The following is a 27370-nucleotide window of genomic DNA, read 5'->3' on the forward strand; positions in this document are numbered from 1 at the left end:
AAAAAACAAGACTAAAGGTACCCATAGACGGTCTGTTCCCGGACCGTCCGTTTTGTACTATGCGATGCGCGCTCCCGCGCATCACATAGTACGGTACAAAAAGTATGTGCTGCACATACTTTTTGTACTAGCTAAACATCATATCGGATCGCATTGCATGCACTAGGCATGCACTAGGCATGCGATCCGATACGATGCATGCTAATTAAGACCCAAACGGATCCATTTAACGGACCGTGTATGGGCACCATAACTAAAATTTCCCAAAACTGAGGCTTGAGGAACTGTCTGTCTCCCAAGGGTCTGAAGCACCAGGGATACAATCTTTGAGATCTCCTTTTGCTTCACCTTGCGGCTGAATGGAGTTCAACTGGGTATACGGATGGCTGACAGGCAATGGTCATAAGGTCTACACAAGCAATAAGTCAACAATGCAATGGTCGTCACATGAAAATGTTGACATGAGTTTTTCACAATTAGTTTAAGTATTTTATCATCCTTGTGGTAGCAAGTGGTAGCAGAGTGAAACACCTGATGGCAAATGAAGAGAGCCTTGCAAGGGGATGCAATATACTATATATAGTGTTCGACCTCGACATTGCACATACCACACTTGTTCCACTGTATGACTAGATCTAGAATAACACTTAAATCCATATTTGCAGAGCAATATTTTGCAGTCAAATTCTAATTTTATGCACAGAATGTTTTTTAACTGGTTTACCTGTATTTCTAATCATTTGGGGAACATGCAAAATGTATCCGGAACTCTGCATTTCGCCTTAAGGGGGGTATGCAATGTCATTCGAGCTCCCGCAGCCATCTCCCGACGGGGGAGATGGCTGCGGGCCCTATTCAATGCTGTCTTCCCCGACAGCATTGAACAGGGGTTTTGCGCAGAACGAGCCCGACATCACAAGCTGTCGGGCTCGTTCTGCTGAGAAAAGTCAGAAATAGGCGAGCTCCCGGCCGGAGCTCGTCTATTTCCGTCATCAACTCGCGGCCACGCCCCCTTCTCGCCGCTCGGCGGCCGGGACATTGAATCCCGACTGCCGAGCTCCAGGCGAGCTGACAGAGAACGGGACAGGGGCACGGCTGTCGCGCTAGCTTGACAGCCGTGCCCCTGACATTGAATACCCCCCTAAGTGTTCACAGTCAGAGAAAATATTTAGTAAACAGAAAAACATTAACATTCTTTGCTTGCAGCTTAGACGAGCTTCCCATCCTTCCACCACAGTTTATAATGTACTGTATATACTTTCTAAATATACATGAAAGATTGTTAAATAAAACATACAGACCGTAAGTATAAGACATATCTATTTGAAATGATTCTGTTGGTCCTGTGCATTAATTTTAAATAAGTTTATAAGATGTTCTGAAAACTAAGCCAAATATGCTTCATTTATTGTAATTCTATAAATATATTGAAATTTACCAAAGATACCGAAGTCAAAAAGTACAGGTACACCATATGCAATGAGCATATAGTAATATAAAAACTTGTCCTATTGTTTCTTCGTTTTCTTTTAGAGAACATTATATTATTTTAACGGGTGTTGATCTGGCGTAAAATCAGTGCCGGCCAATAGGAGAACACTTGATACTGACAGCAGGACAGCATTCAGGAAAAGCAGGAGATCCATCCCGTTGGAGAGTGGTTTAACATTGCATAATGGGTATTAGCGGGGGCTTGGCATTGCTGCCTTACTGATTGCAATTTTTCTTGGTTGACCTCTACTCATAGTAGGAACCCATCATTGAATTTTGTCCTTCATCTGATCCCCTTGAAAACCTGAATAAACGTTCATGAAATTGGAGAAAAATTCCATCCATAATATATGCAGATCCAATAAAGTAGCAGAATATTTCATAGCATCTCGCTGACAGCAACAGTTTTATCATCAACCACAAGATTGCTCTCTGAATCAGATTTATTCCATTCCTCTTCGTTGTCTTTACAGTTGAATAAACGAAGGAGGAAATTTGGCTTCAATATGTGTAGTGTCAAAAGCAAAATGCTAATAGAAAGACACAGTAAACCTGGAACATTGAATAGAAATCAGTCACATATAAGTAACTACCAAAATAAAGCAACTTTATGTGTGGAAAAGAAACATAACCGTTATAAAACTATGAATAAATATTCTGAATTAGATCCAATCTGAAGTTTGCAAACTGATGGTTACATTTCAGTACATAAGTTAAATAAAATATTAACTATCATTCTGATTCAGAGTTGTACACAAACCTGATGCGTGCAACTCCTATGATGAGAGACATGTGCAAATGCTGCACTGGGCATATGCAGATCGCATACCTCCCAACTGTTCTGATTTTCGTGAGACAGTTCCAACTTTCTGGAAGTGTCCCACATCCCACCTGCAGCCGGCAGTGACGGTAGGTTGGTAGTTGGAAGTCCCCGCTGCCCATCACTAAACAGGGAGATAGAGGGACAGGGTGCATGGCCAGCAGCTCTCAGAGCCCTGGCCATGCCCTAATAGTGGCAAAATGGGGTCACAGACATTCCTGTGAAGCCATTCCAGTAGTGCATGCAGGGGGGTTTCTGAGTACCCAGAAACCCCCCCAGGAGTCTTAGGACCCTGGACTCAAAGCTGAGGGTCCCTTGTTTCCATGGGTACAAGAATTTTAAAAATCGGCCCATGGGAACCGGAGATATGTGACTTCAAAGCAGTGGTCCCCATCCAAGCCAGTTATTTGCCCTTCTCAGTCAGATATTTCACTTTCTGTCTGACTTAGAGTTTTTCTGAGGGCATATTCCAAAAGCTGGGATTCTCCTTCTTTGATGGACACTAGTAGCTTGTCTCTACTGTTCCCAGAACCAGAGATATCAGCCTTCCAGCAGCTGGTTACTGCTACAGCTCCACACACCTGGTATATAGTTTTATATTCTCGTTGGCAGATTGCTCTGCCTCCTGAACTCTGATCCCCTAGGCCACCATTTGGTAGGTGGGATTCTCTAGTTTTTAATTCCATTAAAATCTAAGTAATCTATTTCTGGGAACTTGAGAAATCTGCAGTCAAGCAAGCTGTCCTCCCACCAGAAAATTATGAATAATAAGCCCACTCCACTATACACCCCTCCTCTGCATATTAAACATCCTCTACCACCCTGGAAGTTATGTATCAGGGCCCCTTCATTCAGCCCAATGCCCCCTTCTTCCACCCCATCTCCCACCATCTGTGCAGTAAAGGGGTAATTAGTGGAAATTACTGATCCAGGCCCTACATGCTGAGCGGTTGATATAATACCCCCTACCACCCGGGGGACATCAAAACTTCCCCCACCCCTACCGCTGGAGGATCGGTAGGTGCCCCAATACATTGCTATGCCCAGGGGTCTACACTGCTGTTGACGCCCCTCTATGTATAAATATGTATGTGTGTGTGTGTGTGTGTGTATATATATATATATATATATATATATATATATATATTGGTGGGTGACGACCGGCACTTGGTACAATAAGTGGCAACAGGGAGGTGCCTTCCACAACGTGACAACGCTGCCGGAAGACAGCCCCGCGGCTCAGCGCTCACAGGGGATCACGTAAGTGTGCTCATGTATTTAAATCTTGTTTTAGCACTCATTCCTTGTTCTCTGCACTTCAGTTTTGATGTTACGTTTTGTTATGTTGCACAGTCAGCAGTCCTGAGGAATTGGCGCAAGCCTCGAAACTGTCGACATGCTAATGCTGACACCACCTTTGCTGTGATTTTTTGCACTATGCTCTTCATGTTTTGAATACAAGTTTGTTGTTGGGACGGCACACACACCAAAATTCACCATCTGCCTGGGTGCATAGATTCTCAGGCTCCTAATCCACCTTCATGGGAAGCCATACACAGTCTGAAATTTTTAGAGAGCACTCATCAGGCTTTTTGTAGAAATAGATAAAAAGGTAAACTTTAATCCAACATCAATCACAAAAGATATCTTTTGTGATTGATGTTGGATTAAAGTTTACCTTTTTATCTATTTCTACAAAAAGCCTGGTGAGTGCTCTCTAAAAATTTCAAATACTATATATATATATATATATATATATATATATATATATATATGTGTGTGTGTGTGTGTGTGTTTATTCTTCTTCTTCTTCTTCTTCTTATTATTATTTATATACATTTGGTCTATCTATAATACTTTAACTGACCCGGCATATACTGGGTCACCTAAGTGTCCATCTCTGTGCTTTGCTCCGCCCCTCTGGAAACCCCCTTCTGAAAATCCTGCATTTGCCACTGCGTTCCCCCTTATACCGGAAGCCAAAACCATTTTCAGGAGCGTGCAGTGGGCCTGCGCACAGGAGTCCTGACCCCCAGTGGGTTGGGAGGTATGAGATCCCAAGACTGAAGTTCATAATGGTGATCCAATGGTGCATCTTTGGATGCAGCCATCAGATATGCGATGCCAGCAGTGGGCATCTTTTACCATCTGATGTCTCCTGTGGCATTAGCATATATTCGCAGCACTACTGTGGCCAAAGACATTGTACAACTCTGATCTCCTCTGTACTATAACTCCTTGAAAAAGAGGCCTAGTAGCCTCGAAACGTTGGACCCTGCGACACTTTTTAACTAAAGATTTTTCCACCTCAAACCCGTGAGTGCCACCCTCCTTCTTCCTTGCTTGTACACCACATCTTAGGGAAGGCAACCCGGTATCTGGACCCGTCAATCAGAGTGCCGACCTACCTCCACAAAATAACTATATATACTATATATACATACTATATATACATACTGTATATATCTGTATAAAGTAAATGCCCTGCACTCTCACCTTTAAAGCGGTCAGCTGCTCGGGTGCCATTTAAAGAGAAACGTCAAGAAAGCAGCCCTCTTAAAGTAATACTAGATAATCCCAAGTATGAGAAATCAGCACTCACCAGTCTGCACTGATTGATGGCAACGCAAGGCCAAAGTTTATTCCAAGTGTAATCTGCCTGCTGACATTTTGGTCCTTGCAGGGACCTTTATCAAGGCAGTCCTATAGTATAGATATGGTCAAAGATCCAAACAATGGGGGATTATAGGCTAACGCAGGGTGGTTTCTGGTATTGCCCTCTCCTTTCAGCAAGTGCCTAAAATTAGGACAACAGTAGCACTGGTATATAATATGATCAATAGAGCTGCCACCACATCATGCAGTTTAAGGGACAGAGCAGAGCTGCTGCATATGCCCAAGTGTACTGGCTTCTTCTACCACATTTACTGTGCTCAAACATCGCAATGGACCAGAAAGTAGCTGGCAGGAGGAAGAGGCAGGAGCCTTACCATGAATTGGGAGAGTGTGAGCTTAGAAAGTGCAGCACTGGTTCTATTTTATTCTATTTAAATGTTTAAAACAGCCTATACTAGTATAAACCATCTGTACTGTTAAATTTTAATACTGTATTCCATTCAGTATCCAGTGTATAAAAATACCAATTTTCAGAGCTGTTACCACTCCCCCAGACTCCAGTTCTTACTCCAATGTGCTGCAGAATGGGAGATTTTGGATTACATTTGGAAACCCCACTCCAAAAATCCTGCATTTTCCACTAGAGGGGACAACAGGGACAGTTTCTCCTCACATTGTTTGGATCTTTGACTACATCTATACTGTAGGAATGCTTTCATAATGGTCCCTGCAAGGACCGAAATGTCGGCAGGCAGATTACACTTGAAATAAACTTTGGACTTGCATTGCCATCAATCGCTGCAGACTTGTGAGTGCTGTTTTTCCCCGGTTGTTATCTGGTATTTATATATATCCTGTGCCAGGTATGGTATCTGGACAATAGGCCAACCTTAACTAGGTGGACACCATATAGTCGACAGTGCTTAAGGTCGACAGGTACAAACGTTTGACAGGTATATATGGTCACCATCGCAAAGTGTGGTTTTTTTTTTCAACTTTTTCATAATTTTCCTTCCAGCAGACTATGATCGGGAATAGTAGACTCTGTCTACCCTGTGCGTGTCATCCTACTGACCATGTTGACATTCTGACCCAGTCAACCTACAGGTATGCCATGTAGGCCATATAGTGTCTACCAAATTAGCATGTTCTTCACATAAAGCTATTGCCTTTAACCTACCAATAAAGAATAGTATTTTTTATTGGCAGGAGACACAGAATTCCAAACCACAGGGATAAAGTGGGCTCTTTGTTCAAAGATAGGAATAGGAAAGCCAAGTTAAGACACGTTCAGCAATAGATGCGTAGATGCTGGACCAAATAATTTGTCAACGTCAAGTTAAAAGCACATAAAAATCAGACAGTGTCAGCAATCAGACAGGATCAAACACTAATGGAGTTTTAAAAATCACTGAATTTAGGAAGCTAATAGTACTTATCATGGACACACGCACTGTACTTATATAGGTGACTATTATTGGAACAGTATATTTGTTTTGCTCCTTGATCGCACTAGTATTCAGTATAGAAATGTGAAAACTTGAAGAAACCAAGTCATTGGGCAGTATTCAATGTGTAAAATTTGCCGTGCATGGCGAGAGATTTTTTCTCTCGCCATGCACTCGCCCTGTTCCGGAGGGCTCACTGCCACTCTTGCTCCCTCTATTCAATGTGATTAAGACTCGCCGCCACTCGCGGCGAGTCTTAACCCCTGCAGCGGACGAGCGTCCGCGGCAGGGAGCTGGCAGGGAGCCGTGGGACGTGGCAGCCAGGGAGATTAAAGTCTCCCTGGCTGCCCCAGAACATATGTGGAGGGGAGGGGGCTCCTCGGGACCCAGGCAGCACAAGCTGCCCCCCCCTATAGCCAGCGGGGGACCCAGTATTCACTGCACCCGATCGTGCATATGTAATGATCGGATGCAGTGAATATATGAATATCTAATAAGCGGCTCGAGCGCTCCGGCCCCCTGCTTTTTTTTTATTAAATATATATTCATGTGCTATAAGCACATGAATAAAAATAACATGCCCCTTCACAGAAAAAAATCCTGATTTTTTGACACCAGAATTAAAAAAAAAAGTTTTAAAAGTTCACATTCCAGCTCTCCATGAAAAGAAGGAGAATTGCTACACGGCGAGAGACGGCGAAAATCACTTAGAAAGACGGCGAATATTTCACATTGAATAGGGTTGCTCGCTTTTGGAGAGCAAAATGCTCCGTCCAAGGCGAAAAAAGCACAAATTCACTATAAAACAGGGCGAATTTTTCTCATTGAATACTGCCCATTGTGTTATTAGGTTGTGTTTAAAACCCTGCATTTGTTGCAGGTATGTTGGAAAACAATGCAATTTCATGTGGTGATACATTATCTTCATGCATTGATAGTTTCAGGGCATAAAAAACTCCTGGCAAGAAGCAGGGTCAATTTTGGGGCATTGTACTCATGAAGATGCCATTTTGAGTCAGCACAGTATATACTTTCTACACAAATACTTTTTTTTGGGCATTAATATTTTATTAGTGGAGAGGATTATTGTATGATAGATTGTGTTAATATGGTTAGACAAAAATGTATAAGATATCAACATTACCTGTTGCAAAACTCAACCAGAAGGAAAGTCCAAATCTTGTCTGTAGAACGGAACTGCCAAAATGAATATTGCATGCCGGTGCATGTCTAACTGTTGCATATGAAATGAGTGAGACTGTTATACACACGGCAGTTAAAAACATCATACAGATCCCATAGAGTGGAACTGGTATTAAAAAGAGGACATTGCTGAGAATCCATGAACACAATGCAGACCTATAATAAATAGCAAATATAAAAATGATAAAATACAAAATAAAATAATATGGAAATATTACAAAATTAAACAAGAAAACAGCTTTGCAAATTATTAATTTTAAAATTATTTATATTCATATGATGGATATTAAAATTGTTTGGCCAGGATCCAAGTAATATTTATATATCTGCTATGGAACCAAAGGTACAAATTTGCACTAATAACATTTTCCATTTACTTGCAACAGTTTGCTAATGTACAAGGGTTCGATACCCACCATGCCCTAACTGTGTGGAGTTTGTATATTCTCATCGTGCCTGCATGGTTTTCCTCCGGGTACTCCGGTTTCCTTCCAATCCAAAATATATACTTGGAGGTTAACTGGTTCCCAACGTTTATTTTGTCTCTAGTAGCTCACATGCAATTAAGGTTGGAGAATACTACCCTAGCCTCTTACAGTATGTTATAGTTCAGGCATGTCCAATGTTGGCCCTCCAGATGTTGTGAAACTACACATCCCAGCTTGCTTTGCCACAGTTTTGCTATTAGAGAATGCTAAAACTATGGCAAAGCATGCTGGGATGTGTAGTTTCACAACATCTGGAGGGCCAACGTTGGACATGCCTGTTATAGTTATTACTAAGCAAATTTGTTTTGGTTGCCCACATACTGTATGTCCTGCCAATGATTGTCTATGTTGATATCTGTCCATCCAATAACAGGCCACCCTTTCCATGCATGCAATACTAGGACCTAGATTGGGTCCGGTATGTGGTCCCGGCGGTCAGAATCCCGACGGTCCAAATACCGATGCCGGGATCCCGGCTGCCATAATCCCAACAGTGGGGGTGAGTACAATGCCACCCATTGCAGGCTCGCTGCGCTTGCCACACTGCAGGCCCTGTGTCTCAGTACGCTAATTTATTCTCACTCTATGGATGTCTATGGGAGTCATGGACATCCACAAAGGGAGAATACAGTATGTCGGAATTGTGCATGTCGGGATCCCGGCGTTGGTATTTCGACTGCCAGGATTCCGACCGCTGGGATTTTGACAGCATCCCCCTACATTATATACATAATACATAAGTTCAACTTTATATGTCTGAAATATTTAGCAGGTACAGTACTGTAATGTTATTCCCATGAAGAAACAATACTGTACCAAGATTATTTAGTGTCATGTACATGCACATTTACATTCTAAATCATCTTACCACATTAATGCAGATGAGTAGTACGTAGATACACAGTATTGTTGATGTAACCTACATGGATTTTCACTGTAGAATTTTTCAGCAACATATAATATCGGGTTGGGGAGACCTTTTTCTAAACCTTCTTGATAATCTTTGTCATACTGTGTCCTTGACTCCCAAGCAAATTTCTCATTGTAATTTATGGTTTCATTCAGTTGGTGTACAGGATGTCCTGGGAAGAAAAGGAAAATATACAGTTTTTCAAATGGCTGGTATCTCAGCATTTAGTTTAGAATTATTTATACCCCTTTCAGACAGAAAAAAACCCTGGGAATTACACTGGTCCAGGAGGGCAGTCCCGTTTTTTTTTCTGTCTGAAAGGCTCAACCTGGATCTTAAATGCCGGGGCTTCAATCCTGAAATTTACCAGGGTTTATGCCGGGTCTTAATTCCAAAAACCCAGTCGCCGGCTGTCTGAAAGTGTGCATCCCGGATTTTGGGGATTAATAGCAAGAGAAAGGTCCTGATTGGCTCTCCTGGCGGGGTGCTGGCTGATTGGCTGTGAGAGTGGGCCTCTCTGATTCTGGTTCACTTGCAAGGGCAAATTCTCTCTCTAATGGACAAAACCATGTGCACTGGAGATGGGGCAGATGTAAAATGTGAAGAGAGTTAGATTTGGGTGGGTTTTTTACTATATCTATAGTGCAGTGTAAAAATAAAGCAGCCAGTATTTTCCCTGCACAGAAACAAAATAACTAACCCAAACCTAACTCTCTCTGCACATGTTATATCTGCCCCTCCTGCAGCGCACATGGTTTTGTCCATGAGAGAGAGAATTTGCTTTTGCAAGTGAACCAGAATCAGGCCCACAGTCATTCAATACAATATTTCTGATCACTTTATGCTTATTATTATTATTATTATTATTATTACTAATATTTCTAGACATGTAAAATCATAGCATCAAGGGAACGTTGAGGTTTTGAAACTACAGGCAATTGAAAGAATACCAATTTCTGATAGGGGTGGAAATAGGTTCAATAAACTTTGTAAAAGAGAGGCATTCGGGATTTTTTCATTGGGATCCCTTTTTCCATTAGGACTAAACGAATCAATAGAACTGAACAATCTGGGACCCTGAAATAGAACACCATCTGGTCTATAGATACTCTTGCTACTGTACATGAAGATAGTCGGGGGGTTTTCTCCTGGGGGCATGTGATTTTCTGTATATATTCTATATGTGCTTTTTCTTATATACTAAAAATACCAAAATTAAAATAATTATTTCCTTATGCACCATCGCTTTGGGGTCGGCTGGGAGATGAACCTGTGACTCCAAGCTTGTTAACCGTGGTGATCTACGGGTGGAGCCACAGGGGATTCCTATCTGGTTGTTATATTTCCTTGTCTTTTTGTTAGCCTGATCATAGGATGCTAAATCAGCAGTTGTGATATCTTGCTATAAGATATATATATTAAACGAGAGGAATGTATAAAAAGTATTTTTCTGTTAATAAACTCTAGTCAATATGAGACTTGCAATCTCAGTAACATGCACTTTTAAATGTTTAAATGTAATCTGATCAGACTCCATGCTATCTGGAAATCTGAATAAGTATGATATACCTATGCACCTGAGATAACACCTGTCTAGAATAAGCAGTCAGGTGCATTTTTTAGAGCAAAGCACCAGACTGGTGGATAGACAGATAAATATGGAGCCTGCATGCACAGGGGCATCTTCTGAGTAAACCGGTATTTTGTTACACCGGAGAAATGCGTCAAGAGCCTCTAATTTAAAACACTGACACTGCGGGGCACCTTCTCCAACTGCCATTGAAGCCACCACCAGTTGCTCCCTGGTCTGACCGTGTCCAAGCAATTGCCACGACATCCCCCCGGACCGACCATTGCTCCTGCAGGAGACACAGAGACTGCGAATACGGTCATCACAGGTCATCAAACAGAAGACCGGAGCATGGTGGCAGCAGTGCAGGGGTCCCAGAGAAGCCCTGAAGATGTCCGGTGAGTATGTTTTCTCTCTACAGGTACCCGAGAGGATACTACTGGACAAGGGGACCGATGCTTCGTGGCAGCAAAGGTGAGTATTGGACGAATTGGCTCCGTATGTAATAAAGTTTTACTGTCAGTGTGTAAGTGTATTTATTTAACTATTTGTTCTACTGTGGGACTACAAGTCTCAGCGGGCCCTTTAATGCCCCGCATGCTGGGACTTGTGGTTCTCCAAGTCCCTGCAAGCGGTGCAGGCTTGCTGGGACTCATAGTTCCACAGCAATACACAATAGTTCTTCTATTTTTTTTACACAAAAATCAGCTCGATGCCCACTGCCCAGGGGCATCGATGACAGCCCCGGGCTTCAGCATGGGCAGGTAAGTTCTGGAGGGGGGTCCCCACTTCCCCAGGACCCCTGCCCATGCTGGCCGGTCAGAGGGCTGAATGCTTTGGCCAGGGGGACTTGTATAAAAAGTCTCCCCCCGGCTGTGGCATTACCTTGCTGATTGGTTGGGCCCGGTGCTGGTTCTTGAAATACGGGGGGACCCCTACTCATTTTGTCCCCCGTATTTTGGGAACCAGGACCGGCCCTTGAACCTGGTGCTGGTTTTATAAAATCCTGGGGACCCCTATTTGTTTTGCCCCATGATTTTATTAAACTAGGGCCAGCTCTTTGAGCCGGGGCTGGTTATGCTCGGGAGGGGGGACCCCACTCCGTTTTTTGTTTTTTTTTTTTTACTTTTTTTTTTACACAAATTGCACATGTCTGAAAATGTGTGGATTTTCATGACTGAAAATCGCACATTTTCATGACTATAAATCGCACTATATCGCACTTTATCACGCTTTTTTGCCGGGAATTCGCATTTCATTAAATGTGCGGCGATATGGTGCGATTTTGAAAAGTGCAATAAAATCGCATCCTATTAAATGTCACCCTAAGTTTCTAGAAGTAATATTTATATGAAACACTGTCTCCAATGCTTTTTTAACTAATGTGCCCAACAGATGTCAGTGTTGAATAATATGTTATATTTTATAGAGATTATATCTATGTGATATTACTAAATTTTATATCTGATTATTACAGTGTGACAACTGCGCTCTCTTTTGTTTAAAATTATTATTACTACAAATACCTGCCAGGGTAATGTTTACACCCTTTAAGCCAATCCATAATCCAATACTGGCATTCACCATGGTATGGCTGAAAGATTTGTACACAGTTTTGGTGGTTACTGATCCAACCTCCCAATCACGGGTGAAGTTCACACCTACAGGGAACGGTAGAAGGACATGAAATTATCACATGTGCAGAAAATACTTCATATGCTATCACAGAAGACTAGTATTGAGTAAAGTAAAATTGTGAAGGAATGACCATTGGTGAGTGTTATTGGGGTTTTTACTGCATTTACGTATGTCTGTCATGGATCCCTCCCAGCATTCACTGCAGCTGGTGCTGTCACTCTGCACATACACAGAGGGACTCCAGGGTCTCAGACCTGGAAGTCCAGAGACGGCACTGCATTGCAAAAGACAACTCTTATAACAAGAACTACAGTATCCTTTGCTTTTGTAATCGCACATGTTAGTAGTAAAAATAAAGCAGCCAGTATTTACCCTGCACAGAAACAAAATAACACCTAAACTTAACTCTCTTTGTACGTATTACATCTGCCCCACCTGCAGTGCACATGGTTTTGTCCATTAGAGAGAGAATCTGCTTTAGCAAGTGAACCAGAATCAGGCCCTAAATACACTAGCATGGTAGATCAACACAAATTTAATTTTATTTATAAATTTAAACTTTAATTCTTCAGTGCTTTGTCAGACAGAAATGATATATAACACCAGTGAACACAAAAAGGTTTTACCCACAATCTCTACTTAATGTTCTATGATATTTATTTTTATAGAATTGCACTCCAAACAATACATGTTCTAGATAAACATAAGCTAATGTAGCAAGAAAGCTGATACTCTTCCAACAAAAACTTACCTAGAATTACACTACCAATAAGGAGACTTGTCAGCACTCTCACCAGCCAGAGGGTTCTCTGTGAAAAGGGAGTAATATTTTATCTTCTGTAATAAAATGGCATATGATCTTAAATAAAATAATTAAACTATTTGGATAGTCCCAGTAAGAATAGTAAGTATGCATTCAATATTGCAGACAGTACATACTGTAGTTACCCAGTCCAAAAAACACAAACATTTTGGACTGTGATCTTGGAGGCTGGGCTGGCATCCCTCCCTCATGATGGCTGCAGTATAACAGCCAGTATAACACAGTATAACACAGTATAACACATAACTGCTTGCCTCATTTTTTCCTATTTCATAGTTACAAAGGGCCTTATTCTAGTTCACTCTTTCTGACAAAATCCTTCTTAGATGGACAAAACCATGTGCACCGGAAAGGGGGGGGGGGGGGGGGGGGGAGATGTAAAATGTGCAGAGAGAGTTAGATTTGGGTGAGTTATTTTGTTTCGGTGCAGGGTAAATACTGGCTGCTTTATTTTTACACTGCAATATAGATCTCACTTTGAAGTAACACCCCACCCAAATCTAATTCTCTCTGCACAAGTAACATCTGCCCCACCTGCAGTGCACATGGTTTTGTCCATCTAAGAAGGATTTTGTCAGAAAGAGTGAACTAGAATAAGGCCCATAGTGCCTGGTTTTGTCTTATATGTTTTTCTGTTTGCATGATGTCAAGAAGTGTTTTGTAGGAAAATTATCACAAAACTTGCACTTACATTTAGAGGTGTATTCAATGCTGCTGGCTAGCTGTCACTGCTCGCAGCGCTGCCTGCTCACTGTCACAGCTCACAGGGTCAGTATTCAACTGACACCCCTGCATACACCGATTCCCCTTTGCTAGGTTTTTGGAGCGAGGGGGAATCAACACATGCGGCCGCTAAAACAGCGAGACTCGTGGCTAAATGCAGCGGACTTCCTGCATTCACCGTGAGCCTCGCTGTTTGGGGGAATCCTCGCTGACCTTTGACAGTGAAGATTCCCCCAAAAGGTAGAATAGGGTGAGCAGCCGGCGCAGGGGCTAAACAGTGAGGATCACTTGTTTTCTGCAATCCCCGCTGTTTCACCCCCTTGACGGCCACATTGAATACGTGGCTTAGAGTTGTAGGTACTTGGCAGTTTTAGATTCCAGGATTATAAGAGACAACATATAAATTGTGAGGGGATTAAAAAAAAGTAACAGTGATTTTTGTCACTGGCTTTGTGCATGCGTGCTATGATCCGTACTCAGGCACAGTCATTCGGTAATTAATTGGCTTGAAAATTCGCAAAACAGCGATCCGCTCTGAATAACCCCATTGTACAGGTACACCTCAGTTCTGCTCTCTGCTGCCCCACATAACCCTCCCGCTGGCCCCCTGGCCACTCAACCCAGAGAATCCTAGTCCCCTCCCCCTGGCACCAGATGTGTCTGGGTTGAAAGAGATGCTGGACCATCAGGTGCGGGAAAATATACTGTCTAAAGAGTAAATATTTATTCATAGTAAAAAATATGTCTGCCATTTTTTGGCAGAGCAAATGACATATGTACAGCATAATATATATACAAAATGTATAATGTATTGAACTGTATAACAGAAGAGGAGAATGAGGCTCTTGGTAACTGGAATGCGTTCTTTGTTTTAATCACATACAACTCTCTCCCTTGCACATGAATGGTAAAATAAATAGGTTTACAGGTTGATTATCCCTTATGCGAGAATTTCGGATTTGGGAATTTTTTTTATATACTCACCTGGAATCCCAGGTATTCCCCCGGCGTCCCTACAGGTGTTGATCGTGTCCATTCTGAGAGGCATTCCCGATCCCAATGATGCATTGAACCAGGGAAGCGGATGACATCATGATGTCACATGCGCACCCCCGCAATGAATCATTGGGATGCCAGGGGACCAGGTGAGTATACGAAAAGGGTACAGGGGGGATATTGGTTTTCGGAATATTAAATTTTTTGGGATATACAGATGAGGGAAACTCAATCTGTACTTACAAATAGAATAATTAGTTTTGCTAGCATTCACTAAGATCAAGCACTGTACTACACGGATGGTGTAATGGTTAGCATTACTGCCTCACAGCGCTGAGGTCATGGGTTCAATCCCCACCATGGCTCTAACTGTGCTGAGTTTGTATATTCTCTCCGTGCTTGCATGGGTTTACTCCGAGTACTCCGGTTTCCTCCCACAATCCAAAAATATACAGATAGGTTAATTGGCTTCCAACAAAATTAACCCTAGAATGTCTGTATGTGCGTGTACATGTGGTAGGGAATATAGATTTTAAGCTCCACTGGGGCAGGGATTGATGTGAATGTTCAAATATTCTCTGTAAAGCGCTTCGTAATATGTATGCACTTTATATAAGAAACTGTAAATTAATAAATAAATAAATAATAATACTCTAGGGCTCTGGAGATGCTGTCACTTTAAGTAGCTAGTGTTAGTTAGATCTGATGATGGAGCATTGGCTAATGGGGTGCAAGAGGTGAGGAATGGGCAGTTAGAAGGATGCAGGAAGTGATCTAACAGCCCTATTTGTGTGTTTTCCCTCCCATCCCTATTTTTTATGTTTTATGTTGGGCGGCGATAAAGAACAGTCGCTTGTTATATGTATTAGTTTTAAGTAGTTAGTGATAGAGTATATATATGATTCTCACCTTTTATATACATGGAAGGTTTAAGTTTTATATATGTTATTCAGAACTATCACTGTCCCTTTAACCCCTTCATGACAGAGCCAGTTTGTGCCTTCATGACAGAGCCCTTTTTTTCAAATCTGACATGTCTCACTTAAGTGGGGATAACTTTTTTTTGCTTTTACTTATCCCAGTGATTTTGAGATTGTTTTCTCGTGACACATTGTACTTCAAGTTAGTGGTAAATTTTCGTCGATACAGTCTGTGTTTTTTTGTGAAAAATACCAAAATATCGTGAAAAAATGGAAAATTTAGCAATTTGCAAAATGTTAAATTTTCTGCTTGTGAGACAAATAATCATACCACTCAAAATAGTTAATAACTAACATAGACCATATGTCTACTTTATGTTTCCATTATTATTTCAACTTCCTTTTAATTTTTTTGGACACTAGGAGGCTTACAATATGAATAGCAAATTCTCAAATTTTCATGAAAATTTCAAACACTGATTTTTTTAGGGACCAGTTCAGTTCTGATGTGACTTTGAGGGACTTGTATGTGAGACACCCCCATAAATGATGCCATTTCAAAAACTGCACCCCTCACAGTATTCAAAACAGCATTTTGGAAGTTTGTTAACCCTTTAGGTGTTTCACAGGAATTAAAACAAAGTGTAGGTGAAATTTCAAAATTTCTTTTTTTTTGCAGAGTTTCAATTTTAATACATTTTTCTAACGAATACAGTAGATTTTACTAGAGAAATGTGACTAAAAATTGATTCCCCCAATTCTTTTGTTTTCAAAAATATCCTATATGTGGCCCTAGTGTGCACGTTGACCAAACCACAGGCTTCATAATAGAAGGAGCACCTACTTGATTTTGGAGCCTCCTTTTTATGAGATTTTTTTTTAGGCACCATGTAGGTTTCTAGGCACCATAAGTGCTAAAAGTTAGGAACCTCCCCCACAAGTCACCCCATTTTGCAATCTACACCCCTCAGGGAATTCATCTAGGGGTATAGTGTACATTTCAAACCCCCAGGGGTTTCACCAATTTTGGTACAACTGGGATGTGAAAATGGAAAATTACATTTTTTTACACAAACATGCAGTTCTGGCTCAAAATTTTTCATTTTCACAAGGAATGAAGGAGACAAAGCACCCCAAAATCTGTGCCCCAATTTCTCCCGAGTACGGCAATGCCTCACATGTGACCAAAAAATACCAGTTGGGTGCATGGCAGGACTTAGAAGGGAAGGAGTGATTTTTGGATTTTGCAGCTCAGATTCTGGTGGAATTTTGGTGGGTGCTATGTCGCATTAGCAAGACCCCCCAAGCACCAATACAGTGGAACCCCCCCACAAGTGACCCCATTTTGCAAACTACACCCCTCAGGGAATTCATCTAGGGGTATAGTGTACATTTCAAACCCCCAGGGGTTTCACCAATTTTGGTATAACTGGGATGTGAAAATGGAAAATTACATTTTTTTACACAAACATGCAGTTCTGGCTCAAAATTTTTCATTTTCACAAGGAATGAAGGAGACAAAGCACCCCAAAATCTGTGCCCCAATTTCTCCCGAGTACGGCAATGCCTCACATGTGACCAAAAAATACCAGTTGGGTGCATGGCAGGACTCAGAAGGGAAGGAGTGATTTTTGGATTTTGCAGCAAAGATTTTGGTGGAATGAATGGTGGGTGCTATGTTGCATTAGCAAGACTCCCAAAGCACCAATACAGTGGAACCCCCCCACAAGTCACCCCATTTTGCAAAGTAAACCCCTCAGGGAATTCATCTAGGGGTATAGTGTACATTTCAAACCCCCAGGGGTTTCACCAATTTTGGTACAACTGGGATGTGAAAATGGAAAATTACATTTTTTTACACAAACATGCAGTTCTGGCTCAAAATTTTTCATTTTCACAAGGAATGAAGGAGACAAAGCACCCCAAAATCTGTGCCCCAATTTCTCCCGAGTACGGCAATGCCTCACATGTGACCAAAAAATACCAGTTGGGTGCATGGCAGGACTCAGAAGGGAAGGAGTGATTTTTGGATTTTGCAGCAAAGATTTTGGTGGAATGAATGGTGGGTGCTATGTTGCATTAGCAAGACTCCCAAAGCACCAATACAGTGGAACCCCCCCACAAGTCACCCCATTTTGCAAAGTACACCCCTCAGGGAATTCATCTAGGGGTATAGTGTACATTTCAAACCCCCAGGGGTTTCACCAATTTTGGTACAACTGGGATGTGAAAATGGAAAATTACATTTTTTTACACAAACATGCAGTTCTGGCTCAAAATTTTTCATTTTCACAAGGAATGAAGGAGACAAAGCACCCCAAAATCTGTGCCCCAATTTCTCCCGAGTACGGCAATGCCTCACATGTGACCAAAAAATACCAGTTGGGTGCATGGCAGGACTCAGAAGGGAAGGAGTGATTTTTGGATTTTGCAGCAAAGATTTTGGTGGAATGAATGGTGGGTGCTATGTTGCATTAGCAAGACTCCCAAAGCACCAATACAGTGGAACCCCCCCACAAGTCACCCCATTTTGCAAAGTACACCCCTCAGGGAATTCATCTAGGGGTATAGTGTACATTTCAAACCCCCAGGGGTTTCACCAATTTTGGTACAACTGGGATGTGAAAATGGAAAATTACATTTTTTTACACAAACATGCAGTTCTGGCTCAAAATTTTTCATTTTCACAAGGAATGAAGGAGACAAAGCACCCCAAAATCTGTGCCCCAATTTCTCCCGAGTACGGCAATGCCTCATATGTGACCAAAAAATACCAGTTGGGTGCATGGCAGGACTTAGAAGGGAAGGAGTGATTTTTGGATTTTGCAGCTCAGATTCTGGTGGAATTTTGGTGGGTGCTATGTCGCATTAGCAAGACCCCCCAAGCACCAATACAGTGGAACCCCCCCACAAGTGACCCCATTTTGCAAACTACACCCCTCAGGGAATTCATCTAGGGGTATAGTGTACATTTCAAACCCCCAGGGGTTTCACCAATTTTGGTATAACTGGGATGTGAAAATGAAAAAAATACATTTTTTTACACAAAAATGTACTTCTGGCTCAAAATTTTTCATTTTCACAAGGAATGAAGGAGACAAAGCACCCCAAAATCTGTGCCCCCATTTCTCCAGAGTACGGTAATGCCTCACATGTGACCAAAAAATACCAGTTGGGTGCATGGCAGGACTCAGAAGGGAAGGAGTGATTTTTGGATTTTGCAGCAAAGATTTTGGTGGAATGAATGGTGGGTGCTATGTTGCATTAGCAAGACTCCCAAAGCACCAATACAGTGGAACCCCCCCACAAGTCACCCCATTTTGCAAAGTACACCCCTCAGGGAATTCATCTAGGGGTATAGTGTACATTTCAAACCCCCAGGGGTTTCACCAATTTTGGTACAACTGGGATGTGAAAATGGAAAATTACATTTTTTTACACAAACATGCAGTTCTGGCTCAAAATTTTTCATTTTCACAAGGAATGAAGGAGACAAAGCACCCCAAAATCTGTGCCCCAATTTCTCCCGAGTACGGCAATGCCTCACATGTGACCAAAAAATACCAGTTGGGTGCATGGCAGGACTTAGAAGGGAAGGAGTGATTTTTGGATTTTGCAGCTCAGATTCTGGTGGAATTTTGGTGGGTGCTATGTCGCATTAGCAAGACCCCCCAAGCACCAATACAGTGGAACCCCCCCACAAGTGACCCCATTTTGCAAACTACACCCCTCAGGGAATTCATCTAGGGGTATAGTGTACATTTCAAACCCCCAGGGGTTTCACCAATTTTGGTATAACTGGGATGTGAAAATGAAAAAAATACATTTTTTTACACAAAAATGTACTTCTGGCTCAAAATTTTTCATTTTCACAAGGAATGAAGGAGACAAAGCACCCCAAAATCTGTGCCCCCATTTCTCCAGAGTACGGCAATGCCTCACATGTGACCAAAAAATACCAGTTGGGTGCATGGCAGGACTCAGAATGGAAGGAGTGATTTTTGGATTTTGCAGCACAGATTTTGGTGGAATGAATGGTGGGTGCTATGTTGCATTACCAATACAGTGGAACCCCCCCACAAGTGACCCCATTTTGCAAACTACACCCCTCAGGGAATTCATCTAGGGGTATAGTGTACATTTCAAACCCCCAGGGGTTTCACCAATTTTGGTATAACTGGGATGTGAAAATGAAAAAAATACATTTTTTTACACAAAAATGTACTTCTGGCTCAAAATTTTTTATTTTCACAAGGAATGAAGGAGACAAAGCACCCCAAAATCTGTGCCCCCATTTCTCCAGAGTACGGCAATGCCTCACATGTGACCAAAAAATACCAGTTGGGTGCATGGCAGGACTCAGAAGGGAAGGAGTGATTTTTGGATTTTGCAGCACAGATTTTGGTGGAATGAATGGTGGGTGCTATGTTGCATTACCAATACAGTGGAACCCCCCCACAAGTGACCCCATTTTGCAAACTACACCCCTCAGGGAATTCATCTAGGGGTATAGTGTACATTTCAAACCCCCAGGGGTTTCATCAATTTTGGTACAACTGGGCAGTGAAAATGAAAAAAATACATTTTTTTACACAAAAATGTACTTCTGGCTCAAAATTTTTCATTTTCACAAGGAATGAAGGAGACAAAGCACCCCAAAATCTGTGCCCCCATTTCTCCAGAGTACGGCAATGCCTCACATGTGACCAAAAAATACCAGTTGGGTGCATGGCAGGACTCAGAAGGGAAGGAGTGATTTTTGGATTTTGCAGCACAGATTTTGGTGGAATGAATGGTGGGTGCTATGTTGCATTACCAATACAGTGGAACCCCCCCACAAGTGACCCCATTTTGCAAACTACACCCCTCAGGGAATTCATCTAGGGGTATAGTGTACATTTCAAACCCCCAGGGGTTTCATCAATTTTGGTACAACTGGGCAGTGAAAATGAAAAAAATACATTTTTTTACACAAAAATGTACTTCTGGCTCAAAATTTTTCATTTTCACAAGGAATGAAGGAGACAAAGCACCCCAAAATCTGTGCCCCAATTTCTCCAGAGTACGGCAATGCCTCACATGTGACCAAAAAATACCAGTTGGGTGCATGGCAGGACTCAGAAGGGAAGGAGTGATTTTTGTTTTTTGCAGCTCAGATTCTGTTGGAATGAATGGTGGGTGCTATGTGGCATTAGCAAGACCCCCGAAGCACGGTGAAATGATGAACCTAATAATCCATAGATGTGTGGTATATTTTGAAACACTCCTTTATACATAGGCCGGGTTTGTCGGGGCAAGTTTCACAGTGGAAAATAGTTTCCTTTCTTATTCCCTTTTTATAGCAAACTTTGCACCTTTTTTGTGTCCTGCCCTTTCTTGCAGTGGAGGGGATTTCGTTGGGAAAATGCTGCCCTGGTACAATACGGGGGCCAGTACTAGAAGTACTGGGGCCCTCTGCCTGCTGATTCCCAAATGTTAGGCTCTTTATGACTTCCTCTTGAAAGTGCATAAATGTCCCCCTCTGGCCGGTAGAACGGAATAGCACGTAAGCGTTATACAGTGCCATCTGGATGATATACACGGCCAGCTTCTTGTACCAGATATTTGTTTTCCGCAGGGCACTGTACGGCTTCAGTACCTGATCTGAAAGATCCACTCCGCCCATGTACTTATTGTAATCTAGGATACAATTTGGTTTTGAGGTGTGGGTACTGGTACCTCGTACAGGGATGGAGGTGGTACTGTCTCCATGAATTGTTGTCAGTATAAGGACATCCCTCTTGTCCTTATATTTGACCAACAACATATTTTCGGTGCATATTCCCCTGCTTTCACCCCTTCTCATTACTTGGGCAATGTGCGTTTTGGGGAGGCCTCTTTGGTTCTTGCGCACAGTACCGCAAGCTGCTGTACCTCTTGAGCCAAGGGCCTTAAACAGGGGGATGCTGGTGTAAAAGTTATCCACATAGAGGTGATAACCCTTATCCAGGAAGGGGTGCATTAAATCCCAGACAATTTTTCCACTAACACCTACGAGGGAGGGGGGGCATTCTGGTGGTTCAATTCTTGAATCCTTCCCTTCATATACCCTAAACTTGTGGGTGTACCCTGTGGTGCTTTCACACAGCTTATACATTTTTAGGCCATACCTTGCCCTCTTACTGGGAAGGTACTGGCGGAATTTAACCCTTCCTTTAAAATGTATAAGGGACTCGTCGATACTAATACATTTATCAGGGATGTATAGCTCTGCAAATTTGGCACTGAAATGATCAATGACCGGCCTGACTTTGAATAGCCTGTCAAAGGTGGGATCATCTCTGGGTGGGCACTGTGCATTATCGGTGTAATGTATAAATTTATGGATTGCCTCAAAACGAGCCCGGGGCATGGCCATACGGTGAAATGGGGTGCTGTACAGAACATCTGTACTCCAATATTGCCTAATTTGTGGCTTTTTTACTATGCCCATATGTAACACCAGACCCCAAAACGTCATCATCTCTACTGCATCTACAGGGGTCCACCTAGCAAATGATGACGTGGGGTTTTGAGCAATAAACTGCTGGGCATATAAATTAGTTTGGTCCACCATTAAATTTATAAAATCATCAGAGAAAAATAATTTGAAAAAGTCAATTTCTCTGAGACCTGTTGAATCAAATTGGATTCCTGGGATGGCCAAAAACTCAGGAACCTGGGGCTCAAAATTGTCTGGTGGTGGGGTCCATATGAGATCAATTATTGGGGGGGGGGTCTCAGCTGCTCTACGGGGGCGTCTTTGAGGGGGTCCCTCATCATCAGAGGAGGAAGAGGAGCTTAAGACAAATCCTTCAAATTCCCCGCTTGCCTCACTGGCTGTGTCAGAGTCAGAGGCAAGCATGGCATATGCCTCCTCCACCGAATACATTCTCCTGGATGACTGGGACGACATTTGGGATGACATTTGGGATGCCATTTATATTTTTGTGTTACTGGTAGTGAAATGTTTCAACACGTGTATAGTGTAGGGGGGGGTACAAACTTTATTTCAACCCGGGGGGTATGTAGTGTGTAGTGTGTATGTAGTGCAGAAAAAAAAAAATAAAAAAAAAAAAAATTGAAGGGTTCAAAAAAAAAAAAATGGAAGGGGTTAAAAAAAAAAAATGGAAGGGGTTAAAAAAAAAATGGAAGGGGTTAAAAAAAAAAAATGGAAGGGGTTAGAAAAAAAAAAAGGTCCTGCGCCAAAAATTGAGCACAGATGTTGGTCAGTAACGTCCGTCACTGAACAGCGCTCAAAGGCAACAGGAATTTGATCCAAAAAAAAAAAAATTAGATCAACCCTGTGCCGAAAAAAGTTGATCAGTGATGTACGTCACTGATCAGCGCACAGTGGCCACAGGACACACACAAAATCACAGTGTGTGTAAAAAAAAAAATGTAAAAAAGACCCCACAGCACTCACAAAAAATAAAAAAAGGTGATCAGTGATGCGACACTGATTACCAGTGAGGGGCAGCAGGTGCACAACCTTTGGTGGTACTGACAGGTATATATAAAAAAAAAAACCTCTGTACCCCCAAAAAGTTGCTGATCACCTCAGATATAGTGATCAGCACAAAAGGCGGGGGCAGCAGACACAAAATTTAGCACTCTCTATCACTCTCTGTCACTATCTCTCTCTATCTCTCTATCTCTCACTATCTATCACTCTATGACACTGCAGCAGCAGCACTGACAGGTATATCTATATATAAAAAAAAACCTGCGCCCCCAAAAAGTTGCTGATCAGTTAATTTATACTGATCAGCACAAAAGGGGGGGCAGCAGTCAGTTATATAAAAAATATATAGCACAATCTGTCACTATCTCTCTATCTCTCTCTCTCTATCTCTCTCTATCTCTCTCTATCTATCTATAGCTCTATCACACTGCAGCAGCACAAAATATAGCACTAGGCCTCTCTATCTCTCTCTATCTCTCTCTATCTCTTTCAGTTATATAAAAAATATATAGCACAATCTGTCACTATCTCTCTTTCTATCTCTCTCTCTCTATCTCTCTCTATCTCTCTCTATCTCTCTATCTATAGCTCTATCACACTGCAGCAGCACAAAATATAGCACTAGGCCTCTCTATCTCTCTCTATCTCTCTCTATCTCTCTCTCTCTAACTCTCTCTCTATCTAATAAATCGCAGCAGCACAAGATGTCACAGGATGTCACAAGATGTCACAAGCATAAGCAATATCAATGATCAGGTAAGTATTTTGGATGGGTTCTGGTCAGTATAGGCGGCAGCTGGGCACGGTGACCGCACTGCACGCTATTCCAGACCGGAATGGCGTCTGCAGTGCAGTCACCGTTAGTTTAAACCCCCCTCCATGGCTGTGATTGGTCCGTCGGTCCGACGAACCAATCACGGCCTTTGGGGGCGGGAGGGGTGAGGTGGGGTGACACCAGTGTCACCCTTACACCCCGCGGTGATTGGTGCTGTACTTTACAGCACCAATCACCTCCGATCCCGTGTCACCGGCGAACGTTATTCGCCGGTGACACAGAAAACGCTGTGAATGGCTGTTCACAATGAACAGCCAATCACAGCGATCGCCGACGGGGGGGCGGCATCGCCGCCCCCCCTGGGCATGCACGGACATGTCTGCTGTCAGGGACAGCAGACATCGTCCCTCTGTCACTGCGTCTCTAGACGCAGTGACAGTTTTAAGCCATGACGTATATATACGTCAACGGTCGGGAAGTACTTCCCGGCCATGACGTATATATACGTCAAATGTCGTGAAGGGGTTAAGATGTCTTTTCCTTAAAATGCTTCTAGCAGAACAGATTTTAATTTCAGCATAAGATGGAAAAGTTTGAGGTGATTTCAAGAGATGTTACCAAGATCAGAAGATATTGCACCTGCGACATGAAGATAGCGTTTTCGAATGTTTTGAGAATCAGAAGGAGGAGGCACAGTGACTGCTTGCTTATCAACATTGATCCAATTATTTCTATTATAAACAAACTTTTGGTTTGACATCTTATTAAAAAGTGTGAATTTATTGCTTTAGCTTAAAACTTCAAAAGAAATATTTAATGAGCAATGACGTGGATTGCATTCCACATTTTTGGTATAACTATGAGCATCCTAAGATTAAACTTCAGATCACTGTCTGACTAGCATACTCCATTGGTGTGTGTGTGTGTCATTTCAACTGATCTCCGGCCGTCACTTAGAAGATGAATCCTCTGGCTGACATCGAAGGTTGATAAGTATAGCTGAACCCTATCACTAGTGAAGTAACACCCCACCCAAATCTAATTCTCTCTGCACAAGTAACATCTGCCCCACCTGCAGTGCACATGGTTTTGTCCATCTAAGAAGGATTTTGTCAGAAAGAGTGAACTAGATTAAGGCCTATAGTGCCTGGTTTTGTCTTATATGTTTTTCTGTTTGCATGATGTCAAGAAGTGTTTTGTAGGAAAATGATCACAAAACTTGCACTCTCCTGACATTGCTATATGTCATTAAACCCATTGTCCTGGACGGGAGATGGGTTACACCACCTGCACGGGTGGGTTACCAGTTGGAGAGTTGTTCACCAGAGGCAGTTTGTTATGTGTGTGTGTTTTATAGCACTTGCTCATGGAACAAGTGTTATGTTCCTGTATCTTAAACTGTACCTCAAAAAATAAATTTTGTTTAAATCCAATACTTTTCTATTGTATATACAATTGCTATTTTTCAACAGGAACCAGCAGGAACTCAGTTCCTGAACCTCTAATAAAATATGACATCATCAAGAACTGGGTTCCAGAACCTGTTCTGGGCCAAAATGTACTTTCCATAAGATATGTTTTATTTTAAAGTCACCTTTGTTTCTAAATAAAATTATAGGCATCTCTCTCTATCTCTCTCTCTCTCTCTATGTGCAGTATTCAATGCTGGTTTTCGAAATATGCCAGCCCTCCGTGTCAACCTATTCAACGCGTCAGGGGCAGCGAGCCCCTGGCGGCGTATTTTAACGAATTTTAGCGAATTTTAACCCCTGCAGCATATGCTGGAGGACGGCGGCAGGCAGGTAGATGGAAGCCTACCTGCCTGCACTGGACACTGAGGGGGTTATGGAGGGTTTGCAGGGACACAGGGAGAGCCCCCCAAGAGCTGACAGGGGTCTGGGATAAGGAGCCGCTGCACTCACTGGTCCCGATCCTGCATATGTAATGATCGGGACCAGAGTGCAGTGAATATATGAATATTAATGAGCAGCTCCCGGCTCCCTGATGGCGAAAGTTTAAAAAAATAAATAAATAATTAAATATATATTAATGTGCTTTGTGCACATGAATAAAAATAGCATGCCCCTTAACAGAAAAAAAAATCAGATTTTTTTAACACCAAAAAAAAAAAACTTTATTTTAAACGATCACTTTCCAGTTCACCTTAAAACGATGTTGAAAATGGTGAATTATGGCAAAATCAGGGAGAAAGCAATTCGCCATCCTAGCATTGAATACACTCTCAGCGAATCCCTGTGAAAACCCCATTGAAATACACCAGCGAATTGAAGCGAGCATGAAACGAAGAACTGGCCGGTATTCAATGTTGGCTTTTGGCAAACAGTGAACATTGAATAGGGTGAATCAGATTTTCAGTGAAAACAATTCACCGCAAGGAGTGAAAACAGCCCGATTCGCCGAAAAAATGGTGAATCGGAAGCATTGAATACTGGGATATTTCTTTTTATTTAATCGATCCACCCCCAGGCCTGGAGTTCCTGGACTTATTTTTCCAGAAAAATAGTACTGGTATACACTGTGATTTATTTGACTACTGTAACTCAGGGCCGTCTTTCCCATTGGGCTGAATGGGCAGTTGCCCAGGGGCCCTTTGACCTAAGGGAACACCCCAATGGGGAAGACAGCACTGCACGAACACCCACACCAGCTGGAGGTGGCAGCTAGGGGCAGTCCTGTCAGTCATCCGCCTGCTCTCCGTCAAGCCCGGTGCAGCCTCCAGCAGTGCCCACCCGCACACCCCCTCTCCGCTGGATAGGCTGCATCAGCTGACGGGTGCGCGCTCCGGCCAATCACAGCATTGCAGCCTCCCGGGTACCTGGGGGAAGTGGTGCTCCGGCTAGCTGGGATATGGGGGGGCATCCTGTGCGCAGGCTGCCTGACAAACGGGCGTAGCGGAGTGGTGTACTGTGCTCCATCTGCCTGCCTGACAGCAGCTGGACAGTGTCCCGCTATTTGCCGGGTCGGTGGGACACTGAAACTGGCCGGATGCAGTGTCCAGTGGACACTGATTGGCTAAATTCTCTCACCCAATCAGCATCCGGGCCACTCTTTTCAAAATCAGCAGCGCTTCCCACCGACCCAGCAAATAGCGCTACAACTCCCAGACGCCGCTGCTCAGACCCTGCTGCCCATAGGTATGTGGGGGGTTGTATGTGAGGGGTGCCGTATGTGAGGGGGGCCCACACTACTGTTCTGCCCAGGGGCCCCTGACAATGTTAAGACGGCCCTGCTGTAACTTGTTCCAAACTTGTTTTGTGTTGTTTTATAAGCTCTGAAAATACTTACCAATTTCCCTCTGATGCCAGGAAATATTATTATAAAAGTTGTGGCAGTCACCAAACATATAATGATTATTTCAACAATTCTGGTATCGAATAGAAAATGTGTCCTGGGCCTGAGATAAAATGGGAAAATGCTGGTATCCATGGTAACTTCTTCTTGGACT

General features: G+C 42.6%; 1 protein-coding gene across 1 annotated transcript; it reads right to left on the reverse strand.

The window, feature by feature from the left end:
• Nucleotides 1-1870: 1870 nt before the first annotated feature.
• LOC146073028 (dual oxidase maturation factor 1-like) lies at nt 1871-27370 on the reverse strand. The gene is made up of 6 exons (XM_083180203.1): nt 27211-27370; nt 12936-12993; nt 12073-12207; nt 8935-9148; nt 7520-7734; nt 1871-2043 (listed from the first exon to the last, which is right to left on the reverse strand). The coding sequence occupies exons 1-6, from the start codon at nt 27349-27351 to the stop codon at nt 1871-1873; spliced, it is 936 nt and encodes a 311-aa protein (XP_083036329.1). The 5' UTR covers nt 27352-27370.

The sequence above is a fragment of the Crinia signifera genome, chromosome 4 (genome assembly GCF_055691185.1).
Source record: "Crinia signifera chromosome 4, ASM5569118v1, whole genome shotgun sequence".
In the NCBI taxonomy this organism is placed as follows: Eukaryota; Metazoa; Chordata; class Amphibia; order Anura; family Myobatrachidae; genus Crinia; species Crinia signifera.

Excerpts from the sequence above, each read along its gene's own strand:
- LOC146073028 (XM_083180203.1), bottom strand. The coding sequence starts at position 27,351 with ATGGATACCAGCATTTTCCCATTTTATCTCAGGCCCAGGACACATTTT. Across the intron at positions 12,994-27,210 it reads CTGGCATCAGAGGGAAATTG|AGAACCCTCTGGCTGGTGAG; the intron begins GTAAGTATTTTC and ends CCCTTTTCACAG. Across the intron at positions 7,735-8,934 it reads TACTCATCTGCATTAATGTG|GTCTGCATTGTGTTCATGGA; the intron begins GTAAGATGATTT and ends TATTTATTATAG.